Source organism: Periplaneta americana, chromosome 2 (genome assembly GCF_040183065.1).
Source record: "Periplaneta americana isolate PAMFEO1 chromosome 2, P.americana_PAMFEO1_priV1, whole genome shotgun sequence".
In the NCBI taxonomy this organism is placed as follows: domain Eukaryota; kingdom Metazoa; phylum Arthropoda; class Insecta; order Blattodea; family Blattidae; genus Periplaneta; species Periplaneta americana.
The window spans coordinates 77,512,176-77,532,562 of record NC_091118.1 but is presented as its reverse complement, the minus strand read 5'-3'; the positions used below and the strand labels follow the sequence as shown (position 1 = coordinate 77,532,562).

Sequence of the window (20,387 nt, the reverse complement as noted above, 5' to 3'; positions counted from 1 at the left end):
CTGTCCCAATAAAATCATTGTTCAGATTTCTGAAGAAAAAGACACAGGTGACAATAATTCAGGAGAAGCATCTTGGGCAGCATCATTTGAAATACAACTGAAAAAGGCTCGTTTTGATGAATCAACAAATATAACAACTTGTCTAGCAAAATACTTACTCCTAACTCCAGGCAAAGGAAGTGTAGTAAGGGATATTATTGAAAGTGATGATGACAGTGCTGACAACAGAGAATCTGCAGTCTCTCAGAATTCAGTTGTGTTGTGCCAGAGCATGGAAGGCTTGATACATATTATGTTTTCAACATCACTGATCATGACATTGAGTAGTAAGCCACACCAATTGAAAATTTACGAGTATATCACTGGAGCTAGTTAAGATATGAATTATACATGTGATGTAAATTGTAAACTGGAAGATTCACAGAAAAGGGACTGGAAAATTCTGTTTCCCTGTCATTTTTCCCCATATCTCATTGTATCGAATAGACTTTGTAGTTAAAAAGATATTAAATATATACGAGTTCTATTGTATTACCCATAAAGCAGAATTTATTAATTAAATCACATAAAGGTTGATGATCAGCAGAAGTTAATATAACATGGGTTGGAAGTTGACTATATATCCTGCTTATTTTCTTTGCTGTTAATAATGCCTGCAGCAGTTGAAAGCATCATAAAATTTATTACTACCACTACCATTACTACCACTACTACTAATTATTATTATTATTATTATTATTATTATTATTATTATTATTATTAATATTAATACTACTGTGACTACTATTAACACTGTTATCACTGCTCTGCTGCTACTGTTGCTGCTGCCATCACCACCACCACCACCACCATTAATTACTGTTTCAGGCACTACAACTTTTTAGAATAAATTTTTGGTCTTCTCGACAAGTTTTCTCCATTTCTTCCTATCCTGGATGGTTGTCCAGTTTTTAACCTTTAGCTCTTTAAGGTCTTTAATCACATCATCTCTCCATCTAAGTTTGGTTCTTCCATGTACTTTTGTTAATAATGGATTCCAGTTATAAATTTTCTTAAGTAACTTGTCATCTGTCATTCTATTAACATGACCGAACCATCTTATTATTTGGAATTAAAAAAAATTACTGTTTTTGTTATGTATGATTGTGTTAAGTTCTGTTTGTTTTGATTTTCCACGTGCCATTTGGTTCTTTTTCGGTCCATATATTTTTCTATTCTTTATTGAGAGACAGCTCATGGAGTTTAGCTAGAAAGAGATTCTGTTATGAAAAATTATAAATATTATAGAACTTTTTTCCTGCAATTGCGTGTACCATCTTTGTCGACCACAAATTCCATTTGGACCTACCAGAATTCGAACCTGAATCTCCAACGTGAAAATCTGACACTCTAGCTTGCCATTTTCAACCAATGTGCCGCAGGTGATCCTCTAGTGTGTCGTGAGAAAATGAAAATAATGAAGATTATCATAGCGAAATTGGAAAAGTAAAAGTGAAAAGAGTAGTAAAAAAGATGAGTCCACAAGAGTCAACTTTCAGCGAACATAGCACAAGTCAACATTCAATAAACACAGTGTAATGTGCAAGCGGCAGAGAAAAGAATGACTGACATGTAGTCAGGGTTGTCAGGTCAGTAAAGATGAAATGAAGGGTTGAGAGCCATAGTGGGCCAAGCGCCATTTATGAAAAATGGAGAAAGCAAGGGTTAAAGTTAAGTGAATACCATAGTTTAATGATGATTGACATATCATTTAGTTTTAATGCGTATACTTTATATTACTTGCTATATGTTTCCATTGAATTATGGTAATAACTTCATTTTAACCCTTGTTTTCTACGTTTTAGTAAATGATGCTTGGCCCACTATGATTCTGAACCCTTCAAATATCGTACCAGCCTTAAATTGAATTGAATTTGAATTTGAGGGAGGGGGTACTACATCCCATCACTGTGTTGATGCTAAGCACATTTCCAATCCACACTGGCTGACCACAGTGTTTCGTTGCATATCCAGGTTTCGAGCAGGAAACCCAACTTATTCCTAGGCCAGCCCTCTTCCATGCGCTGCCATTCGGCATTCAGGGAATGCTATGAAATGATGATAGAATCGAGAAATGTTGACGGAATAATGTAGATGCCTAATATGGGAAAATGAGAGAACCCCTAGAAAATCCCGTACTGCGACCTTGTCTACCACTGTAGACCAGCCTTAAAAATATTGTATTTTACATGTTTTTATGAAAAAATCCTACCTTGTTGGTAACCACTGGTTTAGATTATATGAGTGTGCTGCGGGATTTTAAATTACAACTTTGGTGTGCCACATGTTGAAAAAGGTTGAAAAATGCTGTTCTAGCTGTTTGGCTAATGTGCGCATCATAGATCAATGTTGGAATTTTAGAATGAAAAATTGCTAAGTGAGAATATGTGATGATTATTATTATTATTATTATTATTATTATTATTATTATTATTATTATTATTATTATTATTATTATTAATTATTAAACCAATGTTCATCAACATCTTCTGACAGTTATATACAATTAATACACTCATTACACTTAATAATACCAAATACAATAAAAACGTAATATTTAGTTTTGTTCAGCCTTTAAACATTAATCAAAATTAAATCTAGATCAAAATAAATTTGAGATAAAATAACTTATTAAAGAAGTAATCCTGTCCTGAATTTTCACAACTATAATTTAGGCTCGAACTGCTAAAGACCATTCTGCCTGATCCACCTACTGATCTTCTCTTAGTTGTCTTTCTTGCATAGCTTCTAAAATTGCTCTCTTCCCTGTTACTCTAGGGCCCAATTGTATAAAACTCCCTGACTAAAGATCAACTTTGATCGAAGATCGAAAAGTAAACAGAGTTCAGACACTTCTTCTATTGTATAAAACTTTTCTGCGATCAAATTACCTTGGTTCAAATGCAATCTAAGTTCACATGAAAAGGATTTGGCAACATCGCATAAACAGGTGAAATACGTGATGCGCGGACCATGTTATACAGGTTTGTTCAGTGTTGCCAATCTAGCGATTTTAACTCTTTTTCAACAACAATTTCTTTTAACTTTTATATTGCTTAAATAGGGATTTAGTGACCTTTTTAGCACCCCATAGTGACAAAATTCAATCTTTCTTTGTTGATAATGAGAAATCTAGCGACTTTACAACTACTTTTTGGCGACTTTCCGTATTACACTCTGTTGGAGACACTGTTTTTTTTTTTGCAATGTAAATAATGGCGGACAATAAGAAGAAGGTTGACTGTTCTCCAAGTTGTTATCATGTTATGGTGTTTGTTACTGCTAAACATAATAAAGCTTTATAAAACGACAATTTTCATTTAGTAATACAGTTAATTGAACATTTATGAATGTACCTATCATATCCATTAATGATTAATGGTTGTTATAAACATAATATAATTAGGCCTATAGGTTATATTATTTGATACTGCTGAACAGATAGAGCCTTATAAAATATAAGAATGTTTGTGTATTAAGGCAAGAAATTGAAAGAAATATATGTAAATTTACCTAACATATCTATTAATATTAATAATAATGGATATTTTATTTGCACAATCTGTCACTCGTATATTTCAAACAGAAAAGAAATAACTGAACTTGGATCATCTAACTTAATCGGAGAAATTTCTTCAGTCAAAGTTGACTTTAGTTTGAGACAAATTAATCTCAGATTAGACTTTATACAACACAAAATTCCAAGTTCAGCTGAAACAAGGATCAATTTAACCTCTGATCCAAGATTAGATGGTTTATACAATCGGGCCTAGGTCTTCCTTCTATTCTTCTTCGTAATGGAATCCAATCAAATGCAGTTTTAGGCATTCTCTGCTCACTCATTTGAATTAAATATTCATAATTACCATACTAGTTGTTTTGTTGTGATGTTCTGTATAATAACGTACAGCAGAGTCCATGTAGGTCAGTTTCTGTTGCATGCTTTTCCAATTCACTGCGGACTAATGCAAGGAGATGCACTATCACCTTTACTTTTTAACTTTGCTGTAGAATATGTCATTATGAAAGTTCAGGATAACAGAGAGGGTTTGGAATTGAACGGGTTACATCAGCTGCTTGTCTATGTGGATGATGTGAATATGTTAGGAGAAAATCCACAAATGATTAGGGAAAACACGGGAATTTTACTTGAAGCAAGTAAAGAGTTAGGTTTGGAAGTAAATCGCGAAAAGACAAAGTGCATGATTATGTCTCGTGACCAGAATATTGTACGAAATGGAAATATAAAAATTAGAAATTAATCCTTTGAAGAGGTGGAAAAATTCAAATATCTTGGAGCAACAGTAACAAATATAAATGGCACTCGGGAGCAAATTAAATGCAGGATAAATATGGGAAATGCCTGTTATTATTCAATTGAGAAGTTTTTGTCATCCAGTCTGCTCTCAAAAAAGCTGAAGGTTAGAATTTATAAAACAGTTATATTACCGGTTGTTCTTTATGGTTGTGAAATTTGGACTTTCACTTTGAGAGAGGAAAGAGATTAAAGGTGTTTGAGAATGAGGTGCTTAGGAAAATATTTGGAGCTAAGAGGAATGAAGTTACAGGAGAATGGAGAAAGTTACACAATGTAGAACTGCATGCATTGTATTCTTCACCTGACATAATTAGAAACATTAAATTCAGACGTTTGAGATGGGCAGGGCATGTAGCACGCATGGGCGAATGCATATAGAGTGTTAGTTGAGAGGCTGGAGGGAAAAAGATCTTTGGGGAGGCCAAGATGTAGATGGGAGGACAATATTAAAGTGGATTTGAGGGAGGTGGGATATGATGATAGAGATTGGATTAATCTATCTCAGGATAGAGACCGATGGTGGGCTTATGTGAGAGCGGCAATGAACCTCTGGGTTCCTTAAAAGCGATAAGTAAGTAAACGCTGTATAATTGCTAAATTTATGTGTATATTTAAGCTGTGCTTTTGACTATAGAGTTGTAGATTCTAATTTTTGTCTTAATTTTTATCTGTTTGTCCCATAGGACCTCCATTTGAGATATGATATAACAGTTTTTCCCTTCTTTATGTATTTTCTAAGTTCTATATCATTTGTTCCATTAGCAGGCCCGTATTTTGATGACATATATTTAATTGATGCATTATAGAAATGCAAATTTACTAGTTCATTTTTTGCCGTTTTAGCAATTTTTTTTATTTTTAGGCCTTTTTTTTTTAATTTTATGCCATTATTGTGTCATTTTCATGCCCTTACGTCATTACTTTGTCATTTTCATGACATTGCGTCGTAATTTTGCCATTTTCATGCATTTACATAGGGTATATTAACACATTAGACTATATGAGCAGGAAAATCATTGAAGAATATAAAAAGTCTGGACTAAAGTTTAATTTTGAAAAATCTAACTATATGGTTATAGGAGAAGAGAAACAAAATTTGATAATTGAAAACAAAGGGATTATTAAATATAGTGACAAATATAAATATTTAGGTGTTACAGCCACTGATGATAGAAGAAATTACACAGAAATTAAAGACCGTCTAAAGAAAGGGAAATATGCAATGTCAGTTCTTAATCAGATATTATGAGATAAAGATATCACAAAAGAAACTAAACATAAAATTTATAAATCAGTTGTTAGGAGTACAACTTTTTATGGTGCAGAAACTTGGCAATTAAAAAATAAAAAAAAAAAATAAACTTTGGCATTGGATATGGACTAAGTTACTGGAGAAGATCAGCAAAAATTTAAAGAAGCGATAGAATAAGGAATGATATAATAAGAGAGGAAATGGAAGTTAAGAACAACTTTGTAGAAGATATATCAACGAGACATCTAATATGGTACGGGCACCTGATGCAAATGAATGAAAAAAGATTACCAAGGATTGCATATGATTGGATTCCATCAAGGAAAAGGAAAAGAAGAAAACCAATGACAACATGAAAAATGGGTTTCTGGAACAGTCAAGAGAAGAGCAATTGTTGGATAGAAGGGAGTACGAGAAATTTACTGATTTGGCTGTCAGAAGATGTTAATATACATTGTAAACTGGCTGAAAAATAATATTAACACATTTAAATATTATCGGAGCTGTGAATAAGTGTAAATGCTCAAACAACAGAAGGTTCATTAAGTTATCAAACTGAGAAATAAGAGTAACTTCGTACACACTTTACCTGCATTCTTGGAAAAACCGCATTCCTATAAGAGCTAATTTTGGAAGAGTTGCGTGGTGTGGAAGAGGTAGATATTGTGACAGCCGGGAAATGATCTCACGGCCGGCAGAAGGAGGGCAAAGTCGGCCGTGGTTCGGCGCGGAAGTTGCGCGCGCATCTGTTTCCTGGGGCATGTGCTGTGGCATAGAGAGGAGAGGAGAGAGAGCAACCACGGCAGAGAGGGAAGAAATCCAGAGAATTCGGGAGGTGCCATCTCCTGGACATCCATGGAAATTTCTAGCATTGTACTTTCCCGAAACTATGGTTTGGTTATAAAATACGACATGCGAGTGAACTTGAGCAGTTGTTGTAGTCGTTGGACAGCAAGCCAGCCAGTCTTGTGTAGCAGTGAAGCCAGCTTCGAGACCGGAGTTCGGCTTCAGTGTGTCCGCAGCTGTGTGAGCGTCCGAAGTCCTAAGTTCGAGTGTAGTGGACCGCAGTTGGGGGACCTGAGTTCGAAGTTCAGTGGACTGTCTCTGAAGGTCTTGGATTCGAGATACTGTGAACTTGAGTGACTGAGCTAGAAGAACTAGCCAAGGCAAACGAACTGTGAACTGACAGTTCTGTTTTGTAAATAGTGCTTTGTGAACTTTAGTTAAGATTAACAGTTTATTGTTGTTCTCAATAATCCAAGTAAATTGTCATTGTCGTCTGTGGAGTGCAATAACGAATACTGTGTTACTGTGTGGAGTGGAAATCACATTGTTGACGGGAGTATTTAAACTAAATTATAGAAAGTGATTATTGTGAAACGATAAAATTACATTCTTGTTGTTTTGAATTAAAGTTACAACATTATAATTGCCACTGACCAGATTTTTTGTGAGTGGAAGGTGCAACTTTTAGAGCAGGTACAGTGTTACAGTATTCCAGTCTGGTCATAAGTGCTTCTGCATGAATATAATATATAATACATATGTGAAAACAAAGAGGAAGGCAGAAAATAGGAAATACTGGAGAATGCTGGATTTGGAGTGAAAGACCTGCTCTTGGGCAGAACACCATGAATGAATGAATGAATATATGGGTCTTTGAAAGAGAATGAACCGATTTCGAAGCTTCATTTCGCAATACGCAAGCAACACAGCGGAACGAGTCGCATGCCATTACAAAGAGAGTATTTTCAAGTTTTGAATAGTTGCCGGTAGAGTGCTCTGTCGTGCCCCCTCCTCCAGACCCAACCCGACCTGCTGGTCACAGCATTTGCCGCATGATTCTTAGAATGGTAACACCTCTCAGTTCGCGAGGACTAATTCTGTGGTCACAGTGCAATGTGCTTTCCATAGGAGACTTAACAAGGTGCAGTACAGCCCTTCTCCCAAGAACATCCGATGGTGGTTCCAACAGTTTAAGGACAGTGGATGTTTGTGTAAGGAAAAAAGCCCTGGCCAACTGCGAACTTCAGAAGAAAACGTGGGGAGAATCCAAGAGGCGTTTCAGCGGAGCCCATGGAAGTCCATATCTTAAGGTAGCTGTGAGCTTCAGATGAGCGGTTCCACTGTCTGTTGTGTTCTGAAAAGACGTCTACACTGAAACCATACAGACTGCAGCTGGTTAAGGCACTGACACACGCTGACAAGGGGAAACGGATGGAATTTTGTGCTGCAATGCTGGACATGGAAGGTGATGATAACATCGTTTCACGAATCATTTTTAGTGACGAAGCAACATTCCACATCAGTGGCCATGTCAGTCGTCACAATGTTCGGAATTGGGGAACCGAACATCCATGTGAAACAATTGAGCATGAACGAGCTTCCCCTAAGGTGAATGTGTTCTGTGCGGTGAGTAACATCAGGGCTTATGGCCCTTTCTTCTTCCAGAACGACACTATCACAGGACAAAGCTATCTCAAAATGTTACGAACCTGGCTCTTCCCTTTGCTGCAAACGCACTCATGTGACTTCATTTTCCAGCAAGATGGAGCACCAACCTATTGGAGCTTGCCAGTGCGAGCATTTTTTGAATGGAACAGTGCCTCAACGGTGGATTGGTCATAGGAGTGCTCAGGATTGTACTCTCTCCGCATGACCTCCAAGATCTCCAGACCTCATTCCTTGCGACTTCTTCCTGTGGAGATACATCAAGGACAATGTTTATGTTCCGCCACTACCTACTACCCTGGATGACCTTAAAGAGCGGATAACACGTGTGATCAACTCAGTGGTTCGTGATATGCTGCAACGTGTTTGGGAGGAATTTGTGGTGATCATATTGAACACTGTAGGAGAGGGAACAAAACTGCTACATCAGTCAAATACATGTGTCTTTGTTGCATCTTGTACTACTGTCTGTTCGGGAAATATAGCTTAATGAAATCAGTTCATTTTTTTTAAAGACCCTGTATATGAGTGTATAATATTCATTTCCAGCGATTTCGTGTATTTCAGGAATGCTCCCATTGCAAATATCGACGTTGAAAGGAGCTTTTTAATGTATAAGAGCGTGCTGGCTGGCACTCGCCATTCTTTTCCTTTGAGAACCTGCTTATATCAGTCTCATCTATTGCAAGGCAAGAGGCAAGAATTGAAGTCAGTACATCATTTACGTTGATAGATGCACATTTTCCCTGGAATTTTCCTATTCTATAAAGTGTTTGACTACCTAATATTTAAATTTTTCAGATATTTCTGATTTAGAGATTACATAACCTTATAATGACAGCATGCAAATATTCAATTATTTTGTTTATATGAATTGCAAATGTCAATAATTGTTTTCACATCATTGTATATTGTTAGATTACGCGAAAACGTACATTTTTATTATTTAAATAAATTCCAGTAAATATCTTTAAGATTTTTGTGAGTTTTTTTTTTAAGTTTTCAGGTCATTTTATAGGGTTTTTCCTGTCATTTTAAAAACATTTTTAGGTCATCAAAATCCAGAACTATTAGTAATTGCAATACCCAAATAATTATGTTCTTCACAGAATTTGATAAAGTCTTTATCTTCAGTAATTAAATTTTGTTTCTTTCGACCTAGTACCATGTACTTTGGGTTTTTTAAATTAAATTTTAAATAACATTGGTTATATGTATTTACCTTATTTATTTCAGTTGACATTCCATTGATACATGTCGTACCTCATTTGAATGCACTTATATTTTATATGTCACCACGGCCATGAAAATATGAGACATCCCATTAAAAAAACTCTGTATATCCTTCTTATGGCCTCACACCAAAAATCTATAAATAGTTTAATTAGCACTCCAGATCTCTCGAGTGAACTTCCAAAGGAATCTGAAACATTTGAATTCATGTGCCATATATATTGAGAACTCATACAAACTCTCTTCTAAAGAATCATAAATACATTATGAATTGACACTCTATCATAAGTGGATTCTACCTAGGCTTAACTTGCAGTGTCAATAGTAGGGAAGGTGGTGATGTCTGTTATGAAAGTAACAGCATATTTAAAAGCACAGCTGAGGAGATCAAACATTAGCCCTAATATTGTGTCTTTTCTAATGTGCCAAGCTATTTTAAACATAAATGTCAAAACTCAAATAAAGAAATTAAACTTGGGTGAGGAGAAACAGAAGGAGTATTTTAAATTATTTCCACAGGAATGGCACCCAAGATCTACTCTTCAGCCGCTACCATTAAGTCTGTAGCCTTCCCCCCCCCCCCCCCATATCCAATGCTACAAGGTGTCCCAAAAGGCTCCATACATAGGGAATATCATTTCAAAATAGAAATGTCACATAATAATCCTGAGCTTTCTCCTGGGAAACCTACGACTTAAGATGGCCCCAGAGGTAAAAATCAAGTGGGTTGAGGTCTGGGGAGCAGGTTGGCCACATTGAGCACACCATGTGACATTTTTATTTTTAACTTACATTTCTTATGTATGGAGACTTTTGGGACACTCTGTATTGTATAACAGAACATTTTGACCCTTTGGAAACAAAACTTTGTTCATTTATGGTCCAGGTTATGATTCTGCTGCAACATTGATCAAATGGAGTGCACAACCTGTGCTTATTATGTTGGCAGATCCATCCTCATTTGTTTTTATATTTTACGAGGTTATGTGCATCACAGCATTTCCTGGGAAAAAAAAAAAAACACCCAACCATCCAGGATGTCGTCCCTTTACATAGGCAATTCCAACAATAATGATGTATAATTAATAAATGAATAATATATTTTGCCCATGTTGAATCTTTCGTAGACTACTTTTAACACTTGAATATAAATAATTGATTAAATGGCGATCTTACTCGTGTTAATTATGTAAGCATGTGCGGCTTACAGCTGTTTCGATGCTATTCGACCCCATCCTCAAAACTCAACACACTAGAACAATATGAAATATACAGACACACTAAAACACACCCCAGTCAAATTCTCAACACACAGCTCAATTTCAGAACACACACACTATTTGACACAACTCTTCATCACACGAACACACCCACACAACAGGCAGCAAAGTTGAGATAGCGCTGAGATCTAGTAGGCTCTGAGGATGGTGTCGAATAGCACCGAAACAGGTATAAGCCGCACATGCTTACATAATTAACACGAGTAAGATCGCCATTTAATCAATTATTAATATATTTTGATGCTTCTTTCTTTTATTGATTTACATCTTTACACAAGAAGGGCCGTTTTAAAAACAGTTGCTATACATCTGTGATTTCAGTGTGAGATGGACTTAAAAAAAAGTCACATGGAACATTTTTTAACGTGTAAAAGCATAACGAATTATTAAGCTTAATTTGAATTTAATGAAATGTGATTAATCTTACGCAAATGTGAAATGTTAATAATCTTACGCAAATGGGGATGATTAATAAATACGGGGAGTATCCAATCTTCCCTATTTTCCACCTTCCTCTTAGTCTCTCCATGCAGACCTATTTGAATGTTGTCTATCATCTGATACTTTCTTCTGCCCCCAAACTTTTTTCTGTTCACCATTCTGCAGTGCATTCTTTAGTAGGCAGTTTCTTCTTGGCCAGTGACCCAGCCAATTCGGGGAGTATAAAGATTTTTTTTTAACTAATGGCGGGTACTTGAATTTTCGTCATTCACTCAAATGAACCCAGTTGTGTAGACCAATTTACCAACAGAGTCATTTCCCAGGGTGTGCCATAGGAGGCTGGTCTATGTTACACCCACAATGAGATGAGATGATAAGATGATGGAGATTTGTTGGGATGCTAGGGTGACCAGATGTCCTCTTTTGTCCAGACATGTCCTCCCTTTTAGGCCTTTGTCCGGGGTCTGGGCTGATTTTAAATTTAGGCCTTTGTCCGGGTCTGGGCTGATTTAAAAAAAATCATGAAATGTCCTTTTCGTAACTTGTATGCCTGATATTTTGAAATTATCTGATTTGATGCCTTTCTCAAGTAATTTGCCTGTAGGTGACAGCAGCAACGACAGAATATACTCTTTGCCAACGATCTTTGCTCCTATTTCTTATTGTCATTGCTTTCATACATGTAGCTAACTGTAAATTAATTTTATATTATTAAGTTCTGTCATAAGTAGACCTATGCTGTAATAAAATATATATATATATATATATATATATATATATATATATATATATATATATAAATGTTAAGTATTATATAGGCCTAAGCCTAAATCTAAATAGATATTATCTGTCCTCTGTAATAACTGAATCGGTTTATTTGGAAAACATAACATGTACTGTTCTGTGCAAATTACTGTACTTCAGTAGCATTTATTACATTAACCAAACTATATGTCCATTTCTTATCCATTTCTACAGATGAAATATGTGACTTATTTTATTATTTTTAACAATAATATGTTATAGGAAAGAGTAAAGAGCACTCTGGTTAAAAAGTAACGTGTGAAAATGTCACACGTTACGTTTTTGAAATAATTGATTCAATTATAGTTCCCTTGACTTTGATATGTAGCCAACTGTAAAATCATTATTAGTAAGTTTGTTCATAATTATTTTATAATAAAATAGATATTAATATACCTTTAAGTAGTATGATATAATTCTAAATCTATACTGTAAATATTTTGTAATAAAATAGATATTGACGGAATTTAAACTACATGTATAATAAGTCTAAATATAAATACATATTTTCTGTCCTCTTTTTTCGAACAATGTCCTTCTTTTTGAAGCTTTGTGTCCTCTTTTTTTATCGATGTCAATCTGGTCACCCTAGCCACAGGGGAACCGGAGCTCCTGGAGAAAACCCTTGTTTTACCTGAACCACGGGTTTGCACAACACAAGTTATAAATCAGGGGTATGCCGGGGATCAAACCCGGTCCACAGGATTATAAGTTCAGCACTCTAGCACTTTACCACTGTGGCGGCAGGAGTATAAAGATAGAAATAGTTAATTTAACATAGTCTAATTCTAAATTGGTTAACTGTTGTATTAATTTCCAAATTAATCCAATTCTCTGTAATGACATATTACGAGGCGCATCCAGAAAGTAAGTTTCCCTATTTTTTTTTAAAAAAAAGAACACACACTTTCATGAAAACATTTATTGGCAACAGGTACAGCAGTGTTTCAGCTATTTTTCAACATAGCCATCATCAGAATTGAGACACTTGTCGTATCATGGGATCAACTTTTGTATCCCTCTGTCGTAGAACTCTGCCACCTGTGAATGGAACCAGCATGTGACAGACGTCTTCAGCTCTTCGTCATTGCCAAAACGCTCACTGGAGAACAGGAATTTCTTGAGGTGCAAGAAAACGTGAAAATCGCTGGGAGCAAGATCAGGACTGTAGGGTGGATGATCAAACAACTCCCAGCCAAATTCCGTCAAAACAGCTGCTGTGCACCGAGCTGTATGTGGACGAGCATTGTTATGGAGGAGCACAACACCTGCAGTAAGCATTCCATGCCTCTTGTTTTGAATGGCATTTCGCAATTTTCACAGTGTTTCACAGTAACGGTCAGCGTTCACTGTTTCACCTCTTGGAAGGAAGTCAATGAGCAGAATGCTCTTCCTGTCCCAGAACACCGTGCACATCACTTTCTGTACCGACAGCGTCTGTTTGAATTTCGTCCTGACCGGAGATCCACTATGCCGCCAATGCATTGACTGCTGCTTGGTTTCCGGGGTGAAGTGCGAAATCCAAGTCTCATTGCCTGTGACGATCCTGTCGAGGAACTCGTCGCCGTCATCGTGATACCATTGCAGAAATGTCAGTGCTGCTCCTAAACGTTGCATTTTGTGTTCGGGTGTCAGGTTTTTCGGCACCCACCTGGCACACATTTTTTTGAACAGCAGGTGCTTAGTGACAATCTCATGCAACAAGGATCGCGATATCTGCGGAAAATGGCTGCTCAGCTCCGTAATCGTGAAGCGATGGTTCTCCATGATGCACTCCCTCACCAGCTCAACACGATCATCATTGATGATGGATGGTCGCCCACTGCACTCGTCATCATGGACACTTTGACGACCTTCGGAAAACTGCCTACACCAGCGACGCACCATCTGCTTACTCATGATGTTCGGCCCATAGACCTGACAGAGCTGCTGATGAATTTCAATTGGCGCAATGCTTTGTGCATTAAAGAACTTTATCACCGACCGAACCTCGCAGGTGGCGGGAGAAGGAATAAGAGCTTCCATTTCGGACCACTGCTGCCACGCTACTGGCACCAGGCAGGACCTGTCCGGCTGGCATATGATTGATACATCATAGATCTGTTACACATGCGCAATTGACACGGCTAATTACGTTTACTTTCAAGGGGAAAAAATCGAGAAACTTACTTTCTGGATGCGCCTCGTATTATTCATTACAGTTTCAAACAACTTATTGGCATCATAATGATATGTGAATTGTCTCGATTACCAATTGCATTCTTGTTCGAGACTAGACCTCATGGACTGAGAAAGTGATTATGAAGTAGTTAAATTTAAAAACGGGGAGTATTAAGGCAGAAATGAAGATAGCTATCAGACTTTTATTCCATATTTCAAATATCCTTACAATCCCAACCATGCTCACAATAACAATCACGAACAGCGTAAATGTTTCACACAATTATAGGGATTCACTTAATTCCCTGTCTAGGGTGACCAGATTCACATAGAAAAGAGGACACAAAGCTTCAAAAAGGAGAACATTGTTCGAAAAAAAAAAAGAGGAGAGAAAATATGTACTTAGATTTAGGCTTAGGCCTATATCATACTATAAATTACGTCAATATCTATTTTCTTTAAAAATATTTACAGTACAGATTTAGGCTTATATCATACCTAAAAGTATGTTAATATTACAAAAGTAATTATGTTAAATCTTAATAATAATGCTTTTACAGTTAGCTACATAAAAGTCAAAGTAATTATTATTAAAGAGGTCAGAAAATATCTACCCTATTTAGATTTAGGCTTAGACCTATATTATACTTAAAATTATGTCAATATCTATTTTATTACAGTATACTTATGATAAAACTTAATAATATAAAATGATTTTACAGTTAACTACATATGAAAGCCAAGGGAACTATAGTTATTATCAAAATATATAAAAAGACCGCACAAAATATGAATTTAATATTACCTTGTATGCAAAGAGAATTATGATCGTTGGTGAAGGGTATATTCTGTCGATGCTGCTGCCACTTACAGGCAAGTTACTTGAAAAGGGCGTCAAATCAGATAATTTCAAAATATCAGACATACAAGTTACGAAAAGGAGGACATTTCTTAATTTTTTTAAAATCTGCCCGGACCCCGGACAAAGGCCTAAAAAGGAGGACATGTCCGGACAAAAGAGGACGTCTGGTCACCCTATCCCTGTCGTTTTTTATTCACATAGTCATACTGTAGGAATGAAAAGTAAAACCAAAATTCTGTGAAAAACCTGTTGTGCAAACACTATTGACTTGAAATACAGGCGCCAGTGGGAATGAAATCCCTCAACCCTTTGTTATGAACCTACCAATTGATTGAGCTGATGATCTTCATTTTGGTTAATACTTTATCATCTTTCTGAGTTGACAGTCTTGCTGTTCAGTTGCAGGACTGCTGGCCTGTGGAGATGACATGGGTGCATTGTGGCTGTATGACCTCAGTAACATCCTGCAACAGCCAGCACAGGACAAGAGAGTGGCTCCATCAACTATCCTGGACTGGCCTGATGTAGAGGACTCTCACGTTGACCGTAATCGCAAGCTACGCCTAGGAGTATATGACATTGTGGTGGATAAAGTGGCTGTCAGCTCGAACGGACGCTATTTGGTTGCAGTCACCAGCAACAACATGGTTTGCATCTGGAAACGGACGAAATAAACAAAGCTGAGTCGGGATCCAGTACCAGAAGATACAGGTTTAAAAAATAAAGTACAGTAAAACTAAATGCAGGGTGATTCACGAGGATTTACCATCCTTTATGGAGCTTATTTCTGAAGACATTTTGAGCAAAAAATGTCATATAAACATAGTTCCTATTCTCAATATTTTCAGAGTTACACTAATTTAAAGTTGTTTGTAAAATACGTTTTTTCTTTAATTTGAAGGTAAACGAATAATACAAATAGAGAATGAACCATTCAGAAGTATCATTTCTTTAATTGGCAAGTATTATGAAGCTAAAAATGTGCTGTGAACTCCTTAGTTGCATCGTACAGACATCTTTTTCTATTTTTAATTAGAAAATTACATTATTATGCACTTATCACAACAATTATTACAAATCACACCACTTCGATTTAATTATTTGCAGTTTAGTTTTGCATCCTAATTTACAGTCTTGGAGAGTTTAAAACACATTTTTAAAATGTCGCCATCTGCTTGAGTACACTTGACCGCATGCTTGTGAACTGCACTCGTCGCTGTTTGTAACTGCATAGGCTATCTTTGATTTCTGTAGCGCTGGCACTGACTGTTGACTGCCCGCTGACCAAGATCACGCGCTCACAGCAATGCGTTCCAATTATGAAACGAGAATAGGACCCATGTTTATATGACATTTTTTGCTCAGAATGTCTTCAGAAATAAGCTCCTTAAAGGACGGTAAATCCTTGTGAATCACCCTGTATATACATTTTTATGGAAGAAAATGTATAACTGAAATGACATTTAATAACATCTGAAATAGCATTTGAAGACTATACACAAAGAATGAGTGTATTCTAAGCATGTATTTGTACTGTCTATTGTAATTGGGGCTTTATCCTGTTATAGACATATAAATAAATAAACAAAATTATTTTACAGAAATGCCAATTATTTTGAGTTGCTTGCTCCTAAGGAATAAACCATATCCTCAAACTGTGATTAACTGTTACATAATTTCTTTAGCTACATCATGTGAGTTACGAAACTTTTCACTATTTCTAAAGCAGTTACAGCATCATTAAAGGAGTCTGGTTCATCATCTACATCAGGAGGATAGTCATCACGATTGCAGAAATATGTCATTAGATGCAACCTGCCATACACATGACGTACAGGTTTGAAGGGTGGTTACTTACTCCACAGTGGTGGTTTAACACAAACGAAATTTTCTAACATAAATTTGATTTTATTTATGTGTAATACATAAATACAGACTGATAAGGTTTTTACATTAGCTCTTCTTATTTTTCACTCCAACTCGAGTGTTACAGTTTTGCGTACATCTAATGTTAATTCACAAGTATTTACTTTCAAGAGCACATAAGTTTTCATCTGTCAATCACGATCTGCTTTTAGATTTTACAATCTTCAGTTTGGAAAAAAAATTGCTCACAAATAAATGTTGAGCCAAACACAGCAATAATTATGGTATTTACCTGCGTAATGGACGCACCTCAATTTTTCGCGTTAAAATTAGAAAAAAAAAAAGATTCCCTGCATATAGATGCATAGAGGAATGTGAATCCGTGACAAATGATAGCAGTGATGTTGAACCTGAACAGTGAATGAGGTAAGGCTAGTGTTAATAATAATAGGTCGCGGTATTCATTGTTACAAGTTATCATCTGTTTATACAACTGCTGCTAACTATTGATCATCTTAAGAGCGACACAATTTATATATAAATTAGTCGCAGCCCATACATCATTACGTATTCTATCGATTATTTCAGCATTCGAGCTGGCACACCTTTAATACGTGTCCCCCCCCCCCCCTGCATAAAGGATGCACCCTAGTTTTTGTTAGGGTAAAAATTGAAAAAAAAAAAAAAAAAAAAAAGTGTGTCTATTACGTGGATAAATATGGTAATACTTGCACCAAATGAATGGAGAGACGGAAATTTTGCCACATCAAGTAGTCTAAAAAAATCTAAATCAGTCTTATTTTCAAATTGTGATTTCAAAAACGTGTTTGTGTATAAATTCGCAACTTCCATTGTGACTTTATTGTATGAATAAGGGTGTTTGAGAATAAGGTTCTTAGGAAAATATTTGGGGCTAAGAGTGATGAAGTTACAGAAGAATGGAGAAAGTTACACAAAGAACTGCACGCATTGTATTCTTCACCTGACATAATTAGGAACATTAAATCCAGACGTTTGAGATGGGCAGGGCATGTAGCACGTATGGGCGAATCCAGAAATGCATATAGTGTGTTAGTTGGGAGACCAGAGGGGAAAAAGACCTTTGGGAAGGCCAAGACGTAGATGGGAGGATAATATTAAAATGGATTTGAGGGAGGTGGGATATGATGATAGAGACTATATTAATCTTGCACAGGATAGGGACCGATGGCGGGCTTATGTTCAAAATCATTTTTCATTGCTTTGAAGTAATTAAACCTTTTGTCTTCGAACTCTTTTTTTAATTTTCCTAACATTTCTATATATTTATTTAAATTAGATTCCATTACATTTGTTCCTCTCAATCATCTTGGAATTGGAAGGTGCCTTTCCATTTTCTTGTTTCTGATGGTTTTGAAAGAACCATGTCATATATGCTGTACACCACTGCTTGTTTACGTTTCAACATATCGTTGTTGTTCCTGCAATAACTCCTATGTGACATACTTATTGATTTTCAGATTATTGCTCTAGTAAATAACTTAAATAGTGATACGGCAAATAATAAAATCTCATATATGTAATTATATTTCTTTCTTTCGAAAATGTAAGAATTCACAATCGCCTATGTATGGTTGCCATAGAATAAATACATGTGTTTTTTCTTCCTAGTGAAAAGTTTTATATTTTGCACATAGGAGTTATTGCAGAAACAACGACGATATGCTGACTGAAAGAGGGAGAGTAGAAACAGGCTGATTTATTTCTTTACCCCTGATGGTGGTAGTACGTCATATCAGCCAGTAGGCATTTACCTACTCCTGATCTACATCATCGTCATCTTCCTTGCACAACTCCTGCTGAATACCTTTAACAATTTCGAAGATTGTCATGGCTTCAGTGGTTGTATCAACATCCACATAGTCATCAAATGAAGCCTGATGTCCCAACTGCTCCCACATCACAAATAGGAACATTGCTATCTTCATGAGCATCATCAGCATCGCAATCACCAAATCCTGCTTTTTGGAAACAATTGCTGATTGTTGACTGCACGTGGTGGAACGAGCATGGCAGCTTCGAATTTCCACGAAATTCAAAATGAGCTGCGTATTATCAATGAACATGTATTGTATTTTTGCATTTTGTACAGCGCATGCATTATGTCCAGACACTCCCCAATCTTCCTACAGAGCTGCGCACGAGATTGGATGAGTCTACCTACGAATTATAGGGAAATGGGTTAGTCTTTACCTTGAATTCAGGAGACACACGCCCGACCTTCCCTTCTACTCCTACCCCCTCCACGGAAACGTTGTTCCCGTACTGCACACCGCGAGTGTCTTGATAAAATGCATGAGCTGTAACAACGTAATGTAATTTTCATGGTGGGTTGCGAGGAATAGTGAAGTGCATTCCATAACCTCTCCTATTCAATTTCCATCCTCTCCTTCCCGTGGTGCAACCTGTTTTTAACAAACGAGGCTCTGGGAACCGAGTTACAATGGTATAACTGTTCCATCACAAATGGAGGAAATGCCATTTCACCATGCTGGCCTACCACAACATTAAAGCTTTTTCTAAATGACATCGAAAATAAAGTCAATGGATATGTGATGACAGTCCTCCTGACTAGGTTGGAGCAACCCGCTGATCAACTGTAGCCGCCGTCCTCCATTCATATTGGAGGTTGAAATTGGATGATACAGCTGCCTAATCGTAAAAACCAAATGTCAAAAAAATAAAATAAATAAAACAGCTTTAACTTGCTCAAGAAAATATGAAGTTATGCCTCCCAAAGTAAAATATTCTGGAGTTAAAATAGTCCCCCAATCGGATCTCAGGCAGGGGACTGCTTTGAGAGGCAAGATTAAGACTTCAAGATGTGAATATTCTGCAATGGAATGCTACAGGTTTGAGTCATGACAAGAAAACAGAACTTATTAAACTGCTACATAAAGAAGATATTGATGTTTTGAAATCATGGAAGCCAACACCACATTAGATCAACAAAAATTTCTAGACATGAAAGGACATTACACTCATATACCACCCAAGAAAAGACAAATAGCTAGCGGAATTGTAATTGCAGTTAAAAATAATATAACCTCAACTTTCAAAATTGTAAAAGAAATGAATAAAAGAGATAAAATGAAAATATTTAAATTAGAATTATGGAAAAATAAGGAACATTTTCTCATATTCTGTATACAATCCACCTAATGTACTTGATTTGAATCATACAGAAATTTCACATAAAACTGTAGTCATAGGAGCTTTTAATGCACATTCTAAAACATGGTGTTATAATGATATCAATACAGCAGGTAAAATATTAGAAGATTGGATAAAATAATACTAACAGTTAGAACTAATATTTAATAAAGAACAAGATGGTACATATATACATTACACAAGATCAACAACCAATCCAGATTTACTTATTGTTTCTTTTGATATAACTCATAGATTGCTTAGAAAATTTTCAGATACTTTAGATTCTAATCATAGAGCTGTAATTGCTCATATAAAACCAAATAAAACAAGTAAGAAAACACAAGTAAAAAACTCATGGGATTTTTAAAAAGCTGATTCGAAATGATATACAGAAGAATTAGAAGAAAAATTACCACATAATATTCAAAGTTGACTGGGTCATCAGATAGTATAAATTCCAATATATGCTAAATTTTAATTGAAACG

General features: G+C 36.1%; 1 protein-coding gene across 2 annotated transcripts in view; it reads left to right on the top strand.

Moving 5' to 3' along the window:
- The window catches only part of LOC138694358 (leucine-rich repeat and WD repeat-containing protein 1-like), a 62,627-nt gene extending 46,183 nt beyond the window's left edge, over nt 1-16,444 (top strand). For both annotated transcript variants that reach the window (XM_069818008.1, XM_069818009.1), the window contains one exon: nt 15,240-16,444. In XM_069818008.1, the coding sequence (XP_069674109.1) occupies nt 15,240-15,514 (275 nt within the window). In that variant the 3' untranslated portion in view covers nt 15,515-16,444. The remainder of the gene's footprint in view (nt 1-15,239) is intronic.
- Nucleotides 16,445-20,387: the final 3,943 nt, after the last annotated feature.